At 34.0% G+C, this 19,026-nt stretch overlaps 2 protein-coding genes across 2 annotated transcripts; one reads left to right on the top strand and one right to left on the bottom strand.

Annotated features, from left to right (window-relative positions):
• Positions 1-10,592: 10,592 nt before the first annotated feature.
• LOC131157085 (probable xyloglucan endotransglucosylase/hydrolase protein 26) lies at positions 10,593-12,619 on the top strand. Its single transcript, XM_058110964.1, has 4 exons — positions 10,593-10,840; positions 11,222-11,322; positions 11,586-11,779; positions 12,043-12,619. The coding sequence occupies exons 1-4, from the start codon at positions 10,675-10,677 to the stop codon at positions 12,449-12,451; spliced, it is 870 nt and encodes a 289-aa protein (XP_057966947.1). The 5' UTR covers positions 10,593-10,674; the 3' UTR covers positions 12,452-12,619.
• Positions 12,620-16,716: 4,097 nt separating this feature from the next.
• Positions 16,717-17,446, bottom strand: LOC131157084 (uncharacterized). Its single transcript, XM_058110963.1, has one exon. The coding sequence runs from the start codon at positions 17,378-17,380 to the stop codon at positions 16,820-16,822; it is 561 nt and encodes a 186-aa protein (XP_057966946.1). The 5' UTR covers positions 17,381-17,446; the 3' UTR covers positions 16,717-16,819.
• Between the last annotated feature and the right edge of the window lie 1,580 nt (positions 17,447-19,026).

The following is a 19,026-nucleotide window of genomic DNA, read 5'->3' as shown; positions in this document are numbered from 1 at the left end:
ATAATTTAAAATATACCAAAAATAAAATGTGAAGTAATTTTTTTCTATTTTTTATTCTGTCTCAACGACTAATTGTTCAAATCAATATCGCTAATTAATTTCTAATTAAATTATTTATAATAATTTTTGTATTATTTATCATAATAGAGTGTATCTTACATTTATAATCATGATCAAAGATAGATATAAAGCGGAGACAATTGTCTCCACTCATATTTAAAAAGCTATCTTTAACTTGTTATTAACTCTATGACTCTATCTATACGAGGCATAGTTACATATAAATTTTTAAAATTTGTCTCACTCAAAAAATGATAGTGCAACGGTCACATTCAAATACTAAAAATGTTGACGATATTTTAGAAATTAAAATATCAAAGTTTTATGTTGAAGTTAAGAATAGATATTGATTAGTCTCTTATGTAGCATAAGATTAATAATAAGCTAAGCAAAAATCCAATCAAAATCATAAGTTGGTCATTATAATATTAAACACTACAAAAAAAAATGGCTTTTTAGTGACGAAATTATTAGTGACGGAGCTAAAATCGTCACTAATAATGAGTCATTACTGACGAAAAAAAAATCATCACTAAAGTATGACTTTTAGTGACGATTTTCAACCAAAAAATATGTTAGTTATAATGAAAGTCTTAGGCATTTAGTGACAGTTTTGTCACCATCGTTTTAGTTACCAATCTGAAATTGTCACTAAGTCGTACTAATAAGTATTAGTGATGGTTTGCTATTATTAATGACGTTTTGAAACCATCGCTAAAGGTCTTTTTTTTTTGTAGTGAAATAAAATTTATTTTAACTCCTATGCTTTAAATTAGTAAATCCAACCGTACTGTCCATTTGAGTCAATTCCATCTCTAGATCAACAAATCGAGATGTCGAACGAAAAGAGCTCAAAAAACGAAATGTTTAATGGCAACAATTTCAGTTTCTGGAAAATGCAGATAGAAGATTATTTGTTTGGGAAGGAGTTACACTTACCATTAAAGGGTAAGCCAGCATCTATGAACGAGGTCGAGGAGCAGTTGCTTGATCAAAAAGCTCTCAGAGTCATCAGAATGACATAGTCAAAGTCTGTGGCATTCAATATCAAGCATATCTCATCCACCAAGTCTCTGATGGATGCGATTTCTAATATATACGAGTAGTCGTCAGCCGCTAACAAGGTACATCTCATGAAAAGATTATTTACTATGAGCATGTTTGCAGGTGAAAGTTGTTGACCTTATAGGTCACACCCTGGTTTTAATAATGACAAATACTCTTGTATCTAATGAATATCTAGTTCATGTGCAGGTCCATATTGGCAGAAACATTGACGGCACAAAGAGAAAGTGAAGCTGAAGACCAAGTCTCTTTTTGTAATGCATTTCATATCTACTTGGTCTATAATAGTAATTAGGATATTTGGTTTGTAATAAGCACACACAACACATGTATGATTTATCTCGTAAGCTCAAAACCAAATACGAACTAAAAGTGACCATAGAGAGACCTTAGGGTGTACCCGTCGACCGACACTGGACTTTTTCGGTGTCTTGATTTTGGACATAAATGACCCTAGGACACTCACATTTGCACATATGTTTGTTAGGGACTTGAATAAGGTTCATATGTTTCGAAATAGGACCGAAATGCACACTTGGTGCACTTTCGGTCGACCGAACCAAGCAGTTCATTCTTCCCTGGTCGACCGAACCAAGCCTGGGTCAATAGTTGACCAAGGCCCTAGTCAAACCGAACCAGGTAGTTCAAGAAGGCCTGGTCGACTAAACCAGGTAGTTCAAGAAGTCCTGGTCGACCGAAACCCCTTGGGTCAAATATTTGACCATCTAGTCGACCGAAACAAAATGAACTCCAACTACCTGGTCGACCGAGGGTCCTTAGGAGAAATCCCAGCGATCTGGTCGACCGAACCAGCCAGTTCAAAATGACTTGGTCGACCGAACCTCGAAAAATTGAGAAATCGCCCTCTACTGGTCGACCGAGCCCTTAGTTCAAAATTCCCCTAGTCGACCGAACCATATGAGACCTGGTCGACCAAAACATTTCTAGTCGACTGGACCTCTCGGGTTGCTCCTAATTTTTTATCGCAGTTAAAATTTTTAAACAGGGTTAAAATGTTTTAAACGTCATTAAACTTTTCTAACAATCCCTAATAGGTCCCCAACGGTCAAAAATTCTAATATGTCTATATATACTCTTTCATTTGGGAGAATTAAGGATGGATTAGCAAAAACAAAAATTAAATTTCTCTCTCAAGCTAAATACTTCCTATTGCTCATACTATTTCCAAATCCACTCAAACTTACCTACTTCATCTCAGTATCATTTGTAAATGTATTTGAGTATTATTGGTTAGAGGTTTGCTCTCTCATTTCGTGAGTGTGTGAATCGATTTTTTCACGAGAGCATAACCTAAGTATTCTTAGGAGGCTTTTCTGATAAGCCTATCTTAAGAAGACTTGTGTTGAACTTCCAAGTGTTGCATTCTCATTGCAACATCTTAGGAAGTTTGTATTGGTTTTTGGCTTGCAAAAAAAGTACTTTCAAACTTACTCAAATATCTTGTGGAACCTTTATTGAACTATTTGTGAAAAGATATTTGTGTTTGTTACATTAATCTTTGTGGCAATATTTATTCAAGTATATATATCATTTGCTGAATACAAAGATTATCTATTTTGCAATCCAAGCATATACATATCCATGTGATTGAGATATTCTACTGATTGATATTCTTGAGGCTTGCTTGGTATTCTATGTGAACACATTTGATTGAAACATTTTGAAATACACAGATTGTTATTGATACTCTCACGTACTCACTACACTGATAGAAAATATCTTTGAGAGTTGAACTATCTAGACCACACTGAGCTTACATTTTAAATCATCTAAGTGTTTATGATTGTGCGCATTTGGGGTACAAATCTGCTTTACGTGAAAGCACTTTTATATTGTACCATTTGATTGTATATCTGAGTGATACCAGGCGTGGCCTGAGGGGGCGGTAATCCAGCCCGATAAGGATTGGTGTAAAGGTTAAGGTCAGCCCTGTGTTAATTTGACCTGGTTTGTATAGGTGCCGCTCCACCCATTTAAGTGAGCAAGTTATTGTGATAATCCTTGTACTGGTTAGCCAAGGTGGGGACGTAGGTAGTTGGCCAAAACCTCGATAACATATCTGTGTGCCACCCTTCTCTTTACTGCTTTCTGGTGCTTGTGTAATTGATTAAACTACTTTATTTAATTTCTGATATTACTTGCACTAGATTGACCATAAAATTGTGAATATACTACTGTTAGAAGGAATACCTAGGGGATAGAATTTTAAAAATACTAATTCACCCCCCTCTTGGGATCACGGTAAAGTTAACAAAAGTTTTAGCAAACATTTGAATAATTTCAATGAGTTGTCATATCAACTTGCGCCAATCGGGATAACATTTGATAATGAGATTCATGCCCTACTGATTCTCAGTCAGTTACTCGAAAATTGGAATGGTATTGTTACTACAATCAGTAACTCTATAAGAAATCAAAGCTTGTATATGATGAGGTCGTCAACATGATTTTGACAGAGGAAATCATAATACAGTCAAACCATGGCTCCACTTCGAGTTCAGCCTTGAACATGGAAAGTCGAGACATAGGAAATAGGCATGGACGATCAAACAACCGCGGAAGATCTAGGCCCAAGCAATCTAAATCCATAAATCCCAGAGGTTCTCAAGACACAGGTTCCCAAGGCACAAAAATTATTTGAGTGCTGGAACTGTGGAAAAACTGGTCATTATAAGAACTAGCGCAGAAGTCTGAAGAAAGAATACGAGAGGATGGCAAAGACAGAAGCCAATGTTGCTTCAAAAAATGATGATTCGATGATCTGCTCTTTGGAGAGCAAAAAGGAGTCTTGGGTGTTAGACTCTGGAGCTTTATTTCATGCCACTTGCAGCAAAGATTGCCTAGAGGAGTATACATCAGGTAATTTCGGTAAAGTATATCTGGGCAATGATCAACCTTGCGACATTGCCAGCAAGGGGACAGTGAAGATCAAAATGAATGGGTCAGTGTGGAAACTGAGAGATGTCAGGTATATTCCAAACCTGAGGAAGAATTTGATCTCAATCGGTCAATTGGCAGATGAAGGATATAACACATCTTTCATTGGTGATGAATGGAAGATTTCAAAGGGTGCATTGACAATTGCTAAAGGTAAGAAAAGTGGTACTCTTTATATAACTCCTAATGCATGCATGTCTATTACAGTTGCTACAGGAAATGATGATAGCAACTTATAGCATCAACGACTCAGACACCCGAGTGAGAAAGGACTCAGGGTGATGCACTCAAAGGGTAAGTTGAGTGATTTACAGTCGGTGAAGATTGACACATGTGAGGATTGCATATTTGGGGAACAGAAGAGAATTAGTTTCCAGACAAACATCAACTCCCCAAAGAAGGAGAGATTTGAGCTAGTCCATTCAGATGTATGGGGACCAACAACCATTTCATCCATAGGTGGGAAGCATTACTTCGTCACATTTATCGATGATCATTCACGGAAGGTATGGGTTTACTTCCTGAAGTATAAATCTGATGTTTTTTATACTTTTAAAATTTGGAAAGTAATTGTAGAAAATGAAACTGGTTTGAAAATCAAGAAGTTGAGAACAGATAACGATGGTGAGTATGTTGACACCGAGTTCAAGAAATTCAGCTATGACCATGGTATCAGAATGGAAAGAAATGTGTTACGTACGCCTCAACACAATGGCGTAGTCAAGTGGATGAACAGAACATTGACAGAAAAAGCCAAAAACATGTTTATGCAGTCAAGTTTGTCAAAGATGTTTTGGGCAGAAGCAGTCAACATAGCAGCTTATTTGATTAACAGGAGTCCATCAGTACCATTGGACTATAGTCTACTAGAAGAAGTTTGGAGTAACAAAGAGGTAAGACTTTCACATTTGAAAGTTTTTGGTTGTGTTGCATATGTACATATCAATGATCATGTCAGGAATAAGCTGGATCCGAAATCCTAGAAAAGAACTTTCATCGGTTATGGTGGAGATGAATATGGATATCGCATTTAGGATTATGAAAACAAAAGAGTGATCAGAAGCAGAGACATGATTTTTGATGAAAAAGTGATGTACAAAGATAGACACACAACAGAATCTACAGAGTCTGAAACAACCTTTATAGATGTGGATGACGTTTTAGAAGGTGTAAAGGCACGTCAACACAATATCAAGAATCCTCAGCAGAATACCAAGATTCCTCAGGCAGAGGAACATATGGAGCAGATTGTTGCACCACCACCTCCTACTCCAACACCAGAGTTTAGGAGATCTTCTCGGAAACACGTACCAAACAAGAGGAATGTGAATCATTTACTTCTTATAGATGGAGGAGAACATGAATGCTATATTGAAGCATGTCAGGCAAGAGATTCGAGCAAGTGGGAGTTTCCAATGAAAGACAAGATGAAGTCTCTTAACTCCAACAAAACATGGGAACTAGTTAAGTTGCCCAATGGTTAGAAGACTCTTCACAACAAATGGGTATATAGGATCAAAGAAGAGCATGATGGATCCAAGAGGTATAAAGCTCGGTTAGTAGTCAAAAGTTTTGAACAGAAGGAAGGAATTGACTACTCTGATATTTTTGCACCAGTTGTCAAGCTGACAACCGTCAGATCTGTTTTGAGTATTGTTGCCTCAGAGGGTTTACATCTTGAGTAGTTGGACGTGAAGACGGCATTTCTTCATAGTGATCTTGATGAGAAAATTTATATGCAACAGTCAGAAGGTTTCTCAATTAAAGGTAAAGAGAATCTTGTATGCAAATTGAAGAAGAGTTTGTATGGTCTCAAACAAGCTCCTAGATAGTGGTACAAGAAATTTGACAATTGTATACAGATGAACAATTTTCAGAAGTGCAATGCCAACCACTGTTGCTACTTCAAAATGTATCATGCTAGCTATATTATTCTACTGTTATATGTTGATGATATGCTAGTTGCAGGATCAGATAGAAGAAATCAGAAAATTGAAGTAGCAATTGTCAAAGGAATTTGATATTAAAGACTTGGGTCCTACAAAGCGTATTCTTGGGATGCGGATCTCTAGAGATAAGCAACAAGGCACATTGCAGTTATCTCAGTCAAAGTACATCAGCCGTGTTTTACAGAAGTTCAACATGAGCAGCACCAAGGCAGTAAATACACCATTGGCAAGTCACTTACGTCTCTCTAAGGATCAGTCTCCCCAGACAGATGAAGAGAAAGACTTCATGGCTAAGGTACCATACGCCTCAACCGTTGGAAGTCTGATGTATGCTATGGTTGGTACCAGACCAGATATTGGCCAAGCAGTGGGAGCTGTCAGCTGGTATATGTCAAATCCAAGGAAGACACACTAGGAAGTAATAAAGTGGATTTTGAGATATCTACGTGGCACTATTGATAAGTGCCCATGTTTTGGAAAAAGCGATTTGAAAATCCAATGATTTGTAGATGCTGATTTTGTAGGTGAAATTGATCGTCGTAGAAGCACCACCGAGTATATGTTCACTGTTGGCACAATAGCTGTTAGTTGGATGTCACTAATACAGAAGATTGTTGTTTTATCCACTACAGAAGTTAAGTATGTAGCAGTGACAGAAGTTAGTAAAGAGATGATTTGGTTTCAGGATTTGTTAACGGAGCTTGGATTAAAGCAGGAGAAGAATGTTTTGTACAATGACAGTCAAAGTGTGATATATCTGGCAAAGAACTCCACATTTCATTCCAGAACTAAGCATATTGGATTACGTTATCACTTCGTCAAATCTCTGATAGAGGACAACGTGTTAACACTTGAAAAAATCCAAGGTAGCAAAAATCCAACAAATATGTTAACTAAGGTGGAGCTATAGATGCGTTGCAAGCTAGAGCTATTATCCACCATTTAATTTAAATGGATGAAACTTCTCTTTTTGATTTATTGTATTTAATTGTAATTGATTCCAAGCCCTATAAATAGAGAGTTGTGGAGAGTTGTGAAATACACAAAGAGCAAAGAGAAGAAAGAGAGGAAGAAGAGAGTTGCATTTTTCCGGTGATTTTAGTGAATTTTTTGTGTGCTCCGTGGACATAGGTCAATATTGACGAAACCACGTAAATTTATGGTGTTCATAATTTTCTGGTTGCTCACAGGGTCCTAACAAATTTAAGAACTTGTATTTACTAATTTCTTGCAGTTATTTTTGTCATCCTAATTAAATATGAAAATATCAATAACTCTATATAAAATTGCTATAAATAAAAACTGCCAAATTGATATTACATGTTGTATTACGATTATTCATTGTAAACCTAGCATTAGAAAATGAAAATCTCAATAATTTTTGTTTATAATATATGAAGTAATTATACCTTCAAGTATATAATTAGTATAAAATAATTTAAAATAATATATACTTTTTTGGCAACTAATAATATCTGGACCCCAAATAAGTTGACTAATCTCCAGTGTGGAAGAGCCTTCTATTTATTTCAATTTTCCAATTCAAAACCATTAAATTAATTTAAGTGACAACCTTGATTGAATAAAATTAATAAATAGAAGTTTTTAGTTGTAAAAATTAAAAATATAGAGATTAAAATGCATTTTAGTTAAAAGTGGCAAGGATTAAGTTATCTTTTCACTATCGATAAAAATATGCAATTAATATGTGTCAACTCATGCATTTGGTTAATAAGTGTACTCTCTTTTATCTTAAAGAGTCGAACAAATGTGTGTAGGCCATTATAATAAATATGTTATTTATTTAATTACATAAAAAATTTTGACTCGTTATTTTGTAATTTTTTTCTTTTTTTATTTAAAATTTTCAAAAAATTGCAATGGAGCTTTGAAGACTAACTAAAGAGAGTATCTTCTTATGCTATTACATATATAATAATTAGATTTGCTTTTTACTTTTCCCCATTTAGGTGTTTTAAATTTGTTATTGAAAAAAAAAATAAGTTTAATTTTTATTTTTATTTTTACTAAAAGAGGGCAACACCTCCATTTATTTATTAATAAACTCTCACTTTTTGCGGAGGAATACTGTGGTTACAAGGTAAGTAAAAGGGAAATTATAAAAAAATAAAATAAAACCCTCCTAGAAACAACACCAACAACCAACCAAACCAGGATAACAAAACTAAACAAAACTAACAAAGAAGATAGAGACATAAAAACGACCATAAAAAAAATCAAAATTCGCCCAACAAAAATCGAGGGGTGAACTAACGATGAACGAAAGTGAGACTCCACCTATCCATCCGAAAAATATCTTTCAGATAACGCGGTAGAAGGTGTTGTTTTTTTTTTAATTACATAGGAACTCTAGCCACCAACGAGCCCTTTGAACCCCCTAGTGTGGCAGCGAACCTACGAATCAGTGTCCTCCGCCCCCAAGTCTTGCTGATCAGGACAAAGTCCAGAATGCGGATATGACTTCTGTGCATCAGTTGGACGTTCAGCCAACCGAACTCTTGGGACACATCTCCATTACCATCCACGGTCTTCGCTGGTTCACAAAGCGAACTCTCACCATCCACAATCCCCGCTGGCTCACAGAATAAGCTCTCACCATCTACAGGTACCGTTAGCTCCATGAGTGTATTTACCTGAAATTGAACCCCCAATACTCCTTACTTGTTAATGTCTTTCCACCGCGTCATGCTCTTGGGGGGGGGGGATAGAAGGTATTGTTTTTCATAGATTACATTGTTTCCCATTTCTCCTTCTTTAGCAAGAAAATTAGCCACACTATTGTCTTCCCTATATTGATGTGTCACCATGACATTCACTCCTTCTAACTCCACCATGAGTTCCTCCCAAAAATCCTAAAGATACCACAAAATACACCTACCTTCCCGAAATCAATCAACTACAATTCGCGAGTCACTTTCAATAATCACATTAAAATAATGCAATTATTTGCACGAACGAATTCATTCCCTAATTGCTTTTAAAGTTAATAAATTATAAAAATCATAACGTTGAAGTGTTAATGAATTAATAAAAATTAAAGTTAAGACTTTTAATCAATTTTTTTCAGAAAAGAAAATTGTTACCTCTTATTCTATTGCACTAAGTAATTGTTCAATTTGATTTGACAAACTAACCCCCAAATAAATTTATATTATTAAATAATTGTGTGTGTGTGTGTGTGTGTGTATTTAAGATGCATGATCATGATGAAGACTTTATTTTTTATTTTTTTAAAGAAAATATGCAATCAACTTGTCATAATTTTTTTAAAAAAAATTATATGCAATTAATTTTGAAAATAATTTGTGTTGAGTCATGCATTTAATATGAGTTTTCTTTTCTTTTCTTTTTTTTAAAGAGCCGTTAAAATAAAATTATTTATTTAATTGCATGAATAAATTATGTCATTTTATACAATTTTATTTTCTTTCTAATTTAAAACTATTAAAAAATAGAATTAAAATTTTGGAGATTAGCTAGAGTGTCCTATTGGTTTTATGCGAATAGTAATTAGTTTTACTCAAGACTTTGTTAGTTACAATTAGCATATAATGTTGCCTCTTACATTATTTTTCGATAATATGTAAAAAATGAGACTAAGTTTATATCGGATTTCAAGACTGAATCATGATCGAATTAATTTAGCTATGAATTTAAATTTGAATTTTTGCTAAGTATACAGCTCTTTTTTTTTATTTACTTTTATATTTTTAAAATGTTATAAATTCTAATTAGATTATTAATCCCTTCACTTATTCGATGTCCAAACCGTATTTAATAACGTTGAGTAGGATACAAGTAACGCGCTATGGATTTTAATGGCATGTCGAAAATGACACTCGTAAGACGCGGCACATTTAAAGAGTTGAGAAAGGCAGTCAAAAATATTCGGAAAAAAAAAATGGCTTTAATTATTCTTTTTTTCATAGTAAATTCAAAGAAACAAGAATTAGGCTAAAAAATAAAGAAATAAATAAATATCATATTTTGAGAATGGGGAAAAAGGATACAGAACAGATTAATAGGATTAGAGTTTATCAACATCAATTTTGTTTTGGGCACCGAAAGATAATCACAAAGTCACAGCTGCCTGCCTGCCTGCCCGCCTCCCCACACAATCCCATTTCCTTTCATTAGTCTCCTGCACGATTTTGAATTTTTCTTCTTCTTTCCTACTCCCACCGCGTCCCAGCTGGTCTACTTTGCTCTTCTCCATTCTCATCATAATAATAATAACAACAACAACAAAAACAAGAATTGAAGTTTGCTTTACTGTTCTTGCCTTATTGGGGAGTTGGTAACCCAAAAAAAAAAAATGTATGATGGCCCTCCCACTGAAAAAATAATCATTATATAAGAATGTCAATTACTATGACAATGTCAAAATATTTAAGAACTATACTTTTGTTTCTATTTTTTATTTACACAAGATTTTTATTTTTATTTTTTAAAAACATTAATAGGAAAGCCAACTTAGGGGGGGCATATTTGGTGGTCATGAGCTATATATATAATCCATCACACAGCTGATGGCAAAACATCCCGATCGAGCTCCACAGACAAGAGGAGAAGAAACAAAGGGAGAAAAACAGAGGAGAACTTTTGAAAGGAGCCGGCTAGAATGGGGAGCTTACGTTGTTTGTTCGTGGCGGCATTCATCGTAGCATTTGAACATAGCTTAGTTGATGCGAAGTTTTCGAACAGTGTGTTTTTCAATTGGGGCTCTGGCAACGCTGCAATTCAAGGAGACGGCGAGAATCTTCAACTTGTGTTGGATAGAAATTCAGGTATATGTCATCTGCTTATCATTTCTATGATCATTGCAGCTAATGTTCTCAGGTTTCAACACTCTTGAGTAATATGAATTTGTTTGGTTTTTCAAAACTAAGAAGTAATGTTTGCAAGCTTATGCACAAGTGTAGAGGCTGAAACAATGCCAAGTAGATCAACATAGTCCATTTTGAGAACCACTTAAAAGTGCATAAGATTTGTAATTTGTCATGTGAAGGTGGCATTGAAGATGGAAATTCTCAAAAAAGTGATCTTTAAACATAAAATCCAGTGAAAGCCTCTAAGATCTGTTAATCCAATTACTGGAGAGATTTATCATCTCTCAGCCCTAAAAGTAGCCTGCCATAACTGTACAATTGTTCTGCCTTTGTTTTCAGGCTCAGGTATTCAGTCAAAGAGAGCATTCCTGTTTGGAAGTGTAGAAATGCTAATCAAGTTAGTACCAGGAAACTCTGCTGGAACAGTCACAGCCTACTACGTAAGTGCACTGGTTTGAAATGTTTTCCTATAACCTTCATAGGCCTGACTGACAATAAAAATTTGGTAACCGAAATTTACATGGAAAACAACCTAGCCACAATCAGGAAAAAAAAAAAATTATGTGTGAGCTTTTTCCATCTTCCTCGCTGACACCTGTAAATTATTCAAGCCCAGGCCTGTAAAAACATGCAATACCTAGACATGGATGCATAAAAATTGCGAAAGGAAAACAGCTAATTCACCATTCTTATTTTTGTGCAGTGGTCCTCTACTGGAAACTTCCATGATGAGATTGACTACGAGTTCTTAGGAAATGTTTCTGGGCAGCCTTACATTATCCACACCAATATTTATACCCACGGAAATGGAAGCAAAGAGCAGCAATTCTACCCCTGGTTTGACCCAACTGCTGATTTCCACAACTATACCATTCACTGGAACCCCAATGAAATTGTGTAAGTATACTTGTAAGCAAATCATGCCCAATGCAAATATCACAATCAACTCAAGCCATTCAGGAATACTTTTGTGCTTTTCCATATGTTGTAAAAGGCAACAAATGGACTCCAAATAAATTCATGCTTCTTTCTCCAACCGCTGATGATCTTTTCCAACTCAAAAACATTCCTAATTCCTATCACTTCTTTTCTAGTTCTTCGCAAAAAATCCTTCTTATTAGCTCTTCCTCACTCCAAATCATTTGTCCATATGATTTCAGGTGGTACATTGATGGAATTCCAATTCGAGTTTTCCGAAACTATGAGATTGAGGGAATTGCTTTCCCTAACAAGCAGGGGATGCGAGTTTATTCAAGCCTATGGAATGCTGACAACTGGGCAACTAGAGGTGGGCTTGACAAGATAGACTGGAACAGTGCACCGTTCATAGCCAGATTCAGTAGATTCAGGGCGAGGGCTTGCAAATGGAATGGACCAGTCAGCATCAATCAATGTGCCTCCAACTCCACAGCTAACTGGTGGACCTCACCAGTGTACAGCAGCTTGAGTTATGCTAAGATGGGTCAGATGAACTGGGTCAGAGACAACTACATGATTTACGACTATTGCAAAGATACTGCAAGATTTAATGGACAGATGCCTCCGGAATGTTATAAACAACAATTCTAACATCAAGATTGCGAGTCAATCTGCAAACAGTGAACATTGGGGTGGTTCCTAAAACAACAAATTCCATTTTCCTAAAACTGAAAATAAATTCATTACTTGTATTTGCATTTCAATCATATACCATTCATTCATGTATTATGATTTCTTTGAATAAATGCATTCTGTGTATCAGTTTAATGTCTCAAGTGGGAATGAACTGTTCAACACTTAACAACAAAATCTAAGTGATGACCTTTCAATAGTATTTAAGAATTACTATTTACGAGTGTACGTAAAGCAAAGTTGTTGGGTCACGATAAAACTTGTGAAGTCTTATCACTTTCATTTACTCAATTAAATTACAGAATCCACTCTTATCTTGGCTACATGAATCCTTTTGCTGCCAATTTACACGATTGAGGGCAATTTCTTCCAACAATTTAAGGGCAATTAAATCTTTACTATCTTAGTCAAAGTTATTTTAGGTCTACCCTTATCCTTCTACTGTCACATATAGACGCTAGCTCACACCTCCTCATAAGCACACTATTCCTTAAGTCCGACTAGGTGAGGTCAAGTACTTGAATATTTTCCGCCAATTTACCTGATCCAAGGCAATTTCCTCCAATAATTTAAGGTCTAATAAATCTTTGCTTATTATATCATTCCAAGTTATTTTGGGTCTACCCCTAAGCTTTTTACTTCCACTTACAGAGCTCACCCCTGCCCACTGGTGCATTATTTGGCCTATATTAACATGCCCAAACCACCTAAGACGCCCCTCCCTAATCTTATCTTCTACAAGTGCTATACTTAACTTACCATAAATATGTTCATTTCTTTTTCTTTTCTTTTTAACGTCATACAACTTAGTGAACTCACCTTAGCATTCTCATTTTGACAACTTTTACTTTTTGGATATATTGTTTCTTAGTTGTCCAACATTCTAATCCATACAACATAACTAGTCTTATAGTCTTCCTATTAAACTTTTCGTTTAATTTTAAAGGTATTGTACAATGATAAAATACACCTTAAGCACTTCTCCATTTTACCCACCCTATTTTAACTTTGTGTAACATTTTCTTTGATTTCTCCTTCGGCTTGCATAACAGATCCCATGAATCAAAATCTAGTACTACTATTTATTTCTCCATCGTCAAGTTTAATCTTTTGTCCAATATTCCTCGTACCATGACTAACATTTTCTATATTTTGTCTTATTTTTACTTATCCTAAAACCTCTAGATTCTAAAGCTTTTATCCATAATAACTTAAACTCTACTCCATCCTTAGTTTCATAAATCAAGACAATATCATTTCCAAGCAATATTTATGAACAAAAGAGAGAACTACTATTCACCAACAAAATACCTTGAAGGCTTAAGGTCTATTTGTTATCATTTCTATTTTCTGTTTTTGTTTTTGCATAGCGAGATTATGATAATGCATTTGTTTATGTTTCTAATTTTTCATTTCTATTGTTGATCTCAATTGTTTTTGAAAAAATTGAAAACCAAGGGTTTCTTTAGTATCCTTTTTGTTTTCTATTTTCATTAATGTATAGTGAAGAAACAGAATATGAAAACGTATTTGTTTACGTAGCTAATTTTCTATTTCTGTCATCGATTTAATTGATCTCAAAAAAATTGAAAAACAAAAATTGGCAACCTATTGCCAAAAAATATTTTAATAATTAAGTTGTGTGAATTAAATCATTCATTTTATACATAATTTTAAATTAAAATTAAATTGTCCTTGTTTGGAACATGTTAAAAATAAGTACTTATTATGAAAAGTACTTAAAATTAAGTACTTGTGTCAATAAGTGGTGTTTGGTTTACAGTTAAATAAGTACTTATTTCAAAAGATACTTTTCCAAACTACCATATTTTAAGGAAAGTAAGTATTTTCCGAAAAAGTATTTTTTTTGAAAAAAGTAATTATTTGAAAAACTACTTGTAATAAGCAAACACATACTACTTTTAGATAGGTACTTTTTCAAATAATTAATTTCTTTCGAAAAAGTAATTTTCTATAAGTGGCTCCAAATGATCCTAAATATCTTCATTTTATACATAATATTTAATTAAAATTAAAATTAGATGACCATATAAATTTAAAATATAATTAAATAAAATTATCAAAGTTGAAAAAAAAAATTAGATAATAAAATCAATTCAAAAAATATTTTTTTACTATTACTAATTGTCATGTGCAATAAGATTGCTCTTCTAAAGTGAATTATGAATATAATAATTAAGTAAAATAATTATAGTAATTTTTATTTTTTATACTATTTTAAATATGTATTATTTTATTCTTTTATTATTTGAATCATATTTTCAATTGCCATTTGATTCAAAGACAAAAATGAGAGGATTTGTTCAATGAAGTTTTTAATTTGTTGTAGTTTTAGGAAATCAAATAGGTTGCTAGCTTTTAGCTTTTTGTTTCTTTTTTTGGTTTTTAGTTTTCATTTTCATAATTTTTGAAAGTGATACCAAAAGGCCCCCAATTTTTTTCTTTTCAATTGTTTTGTCAACCTAGTGCCAAAATATTTTAATTTTTAGAATTAAGTTTTGTACACTACATCATTCATTTTATTCATATTTTTTACTAAAATTTAAACATGACCATGTGAATTTAAAATGTAGTTTAAATAAAAATACCCATAAAATTTATAAAATTTTGGAAATAAATAATAAAATTCATTTTAAAAATACTTTTACTATTTTTCAATTGTCACATAAAATAAGATTGCTCTTGCAGCATAAAACAATGAGTTTTGAAATATTATATTAAGTAAAATAACTTTAATTTTATTTTTATTATAATATGTTTAAAATTTATATTCTTCTTGTATATTTTAATTGTTATTTGATTCAAAGATAAAAATGAACATTTGTTCAAACAAGTTCTTAATTTTTTTTAGTTTTAGAAGATTGTTGTTTTAGTTTTAGAAGGTTGTTGATTTTAGGTTTTAATTTTTGTTTCTAGTTTTCATCCCTAGTTCTTGTTTTCATAATTTTTTATAATAATACCAAACTATGCCTTTTTATCTATGTGCTACAGTGTTTATGTATCTATAAATTATATGTTTTTTTGAAATTTTGCATACTCTCGTGTTTCAAATCATCGACCATTATAAAAACATCTGGACAAAAATTTAGTAGGTAGTATCCTAATAATTTTTTTGTTGACACATGAATTCAAGATGATTTTTGTTGGCCTACTAATGAACTCATGATGATTATTTCATCTCTTCATTAATTGTCATTTAAAAGAAACTCTCTGAGCAATAGTGGCACCCAAAGTTATGGATTCGACAGCAATAAGACACAACATTATCTTGCTGTTTTCCCTTACTCTACACTTGAGAGCTTGGATTTCAAACCTTGAATTTGAATTTATTTAGATTTGGACAAGACGGGGTACAAGACTATATAGAATTTCATCAAAATCCACACAAATCCAAATCTAAAACCCAAAATCCATGCTCCCAAATGCTACCTTAACCTAAATAAATGAAAAGTAGAGCAAACAAAACTAAGAAGAAAGAATGGCTGGCACTTTTACATCACCAAGACAAGATCAATTCCAAATCCCCAATCAAAAATAGCATATTACACCTTGAGTAATCAGGGTTCCTAACAAATCATGCACATTGAAAACTTCAGATATTCCAACGCTAGCATAAAAGCACCAATACTGGGGTGAATTCAACTTTGAAGCTCACCATAGCCTCAAAGGTTCGAGATTGGCTGCTATTATGGATTACTATGGCCAAATTAGCGACTTCTAAAATGGCCTCAGACCAGTACTAAAAGCTAAAGGGAACTCTAAATTCTATTGTCTAAAATAATCAGAGTCACAACAACAAAATAATCAGAGTCACAACAACAAAACCATATCTACATGCGAAAACAGTCGAGTATACAACAGACACAGATCCACATCCCCAATTTCATTTCATGATTTTAATCTTTACACATTACCAAATAGAATAGGGGCCACACTGAACTCCAAGTCTCCTATCCAATTTCATCCCTTTTGCTTCAGTTCTCAGTTTTAGTAACTAGTAATCAAAAAAAATTTCAAAAAAAATGGTACAAAACTTTCTTTCTTTCTTTCTTTTTCATGAGGTAATGTACAACTTTCACTTGCACCAGAGAACATATACTCAGAAAGAACATAATCACAACTGTGGCCCAAAAAAATGTTAGCTGCATAGACTACATTAAACGCCGCTTCAACAAACATAAGAGAATGACGACAGCAACAGAAAAAGAAAACACTCAGGAAAAACTTGTTTAAGAGATTGAGTTGGGGGTTAAGTTTATATTCAAATTGGAACGAAATATCAAAACTCTACCAGTCAAAAATGCATCACGCGATACAAATACAGACGCCCAGAACGATGAGAAATGTACCCAACAAAGCTAAGCCCACGCGGGTCTCTTCGCCGAGGAGCATGGCCGTCACGGCGGTGGCGGCAAACGTCGTAGCATTTGTAACGGGGACGGCCAGAGAAATGGGGGTCTCGCTCAAAATTGCGAAGAAAGCGGCGGATGCAGAAAGATTAATCAAGAAAGGGACAGAGTACTGCCAGATTAGGAGGAGGCTGACCCAGTTCTTGATGGTGGCGAGAACTCGGTGGTGGATCTGAGAATTTCGGGAGTTTTGCGTTCTTGAAGAAAAAGCTTTGAGCTTATGGTCCCAGATGAGCGCACCCCGGCGCATTATAGCGTTCGTGGCGCCCCATACCAGGCCTACAGCGATCATCTTCTCCGCGTCTCCTCCCATCTCCGCTCTGTTCGTCCTGCAGATATACTGGGGAAGCAAAGGTCTAAAGCTGGACCATTTTCCAGTGGGTGTGAAACGTGCTACGGGAAACACTTTTTTACCATAGCGGAAGTCTTCCTTAAATTTGTCATACCTTAACGCCATTTAGCCCTCGGTGAAGGGTCGTAAAAAAGATCGAAAGTCTGCGAGTAATCTGTGATTCGTTCATTTAAAATGGGTTCGAATTTGTACAAATTAATCTATTTATAAATGAGTAAACTCATAAATCGTTTGTTTTATTAATGGGTCAAATAGGGTTCGGGTCGGGTCACCCGCCTCCTATTCCAAACCCATATATAAATCCAAAACATCATTGTACAGCAGCCAGGAACCACCATAGTCGCAATCTGTTTCTTCACCTCTGCCTTGACCCATTGCACTGCCACCTTACTACTCGACTAGTCCCAAGCCTCCACGCAGAGCCTCCATCCGGCGACACCAGCCGCGACTACTCCCTTAACTACCAAGACTGCCCTCTTCCATCAGGTGTTAATCCTCTCTCCTCTGGTTTATCTTTTCTCCTTCTTCATCATCTTCTTCAAATTCCCAAATAGATTTTCATCTTTAAATAAATTTTAACCCTAAATTTTTTTTAATCACCAAATCAATTCCCAAACCTACTGTCGTGAAGGAGATGTCATCGCTTTGAGGGGCTACTGCTATGAAGGCAGGGCGGCTCTTCACAATATGGGACCCTAGGTGAATGATTTAATCAAGGACCCTTAATATTTTTTTTTAAATTTTTTTTTATTTAAAATTAATTTTTCTAACTTTTTGAGATGCAAAATCACTAATTAAAGTTTTATATTCAAGATTTTTAAGTACTTCTTTTTCTATTGATAACATAGGCAATTCATTTAATCTTTCTTGTGACATAGTTTCATAAGGGAACTGGAGCGGGCTCATTTATATTTTGCTTAGAACTAAAAATAAATTTATCAAGAGCTCCCTTTTGAGATGACACTAATTCTTTTTCTTTTTTTTCTTTTTCGTTTTTCATATCCGGATTCATTTTTTCTCGTTGACATAGTTAAATTTCAAAATTAACACTATAAATTGACAAATTAAGTAAACAAATAAAAATAAATTTAATAAATCTATAGAAATAGTAGATTAAAACAATATAACCTGATTATTATTATTATTGCAAATCGATCGGCGAGCGAGACTTTAGAGATATCGAATTTTTGTCGGATACAGCGCTCTAACCTCAAAGCTTCCAAAATCTAAGAAAAAATAGAAAAAAAAAATTTCAGAGTGAAAATAATAGAAAAATAATATACAAAATTGAAATCGAAATTAGAGTTGAAGAAAATTACAAAGAATCGGAAGCCCAAAGATGATGAATACAATAGTTGGAGCAAAAATCATAGAGACCAAGAGATGAGAGTGAGAGAGTGTGAGAGATGAAAAAAAAATTTTAGAGAGACTAAGAGAGAGAGATGAGAGTAATAGATAATTTGAAATACAATAAAGTTGTTAGTTGGGAAGTATAAGACTTGAAAAAAAAAGAATTAAATTGTATTTATTTTATATTTTAAAATATAATTTCATTTATTTGTTAGTTGGGAAGTCAATTATGGGAATAGAGCATAATAAATAATATAAATATTATTTAATTAAAAAAAATTTAGGGCCCAAAAAGTATATTATTATATTAAAAAAAAATTGAGGGGCCCCAAAAATTTGGGGGCCCTAGGCGGGTGCCTCAATGGCCTAAAGGCAGAGCCACCCCTGTATGAAGGAGATGT

Source organism: Malania oleifera, chromosome 6, assembly GCF_029873635.1.
Source record: "Malania oleifera isolate guangnan ecotype guangnan chromosome 6, ASM2987363v1, whole genome shotgun sequence".
Classification (NCBI taxonomy): domain Eukaryota; kingdom Viridiplantae; phylum Streptophyta; class Magnoliopsida; order Santalales; family Ximeniaceae; genus Malania; species Malania oleifera.
Note: the sequence above shows the minus strand (reverse complement) of the source record. Positions and strands in the feature narration are given on the sequence as shown.

What these genes read in the sequence shown, in the direction of transcription:
- LOC131157084 (XM_058110963.1), bottom strand. Translation starts at nt 17,380, where the DNA reads ATGGCGTTAAGGTATGACAAATTTAAGGAAGACTTCCGCTATGGTAAA.
- LOC131157085 (XM_058110964.1), top strand. Translation starts at nt 10,675, where the DNA reads ATGGGGAGCTTACGTTGTTTGTTCGTGGCGGCATTCATCGTAGCATTT. An exon ending in TGTGTTGGATAGAAATTCAG is followed by an intron (nt 10,841 to 11,221) that starts GTATATGTCATC and finishes CTTTGTTTTCAG; the next exon opens with GCTCAGGTATTCAGTCAAAG. An exon ending in TGGAACCCCAATGAAATTGT is followed by an intron (nt 11,780 to 12,042) that starts GTAAGTATACTT and finishes ATATGATTTCAG; the next exon opens with GTGGTACATTGATGGAATTC.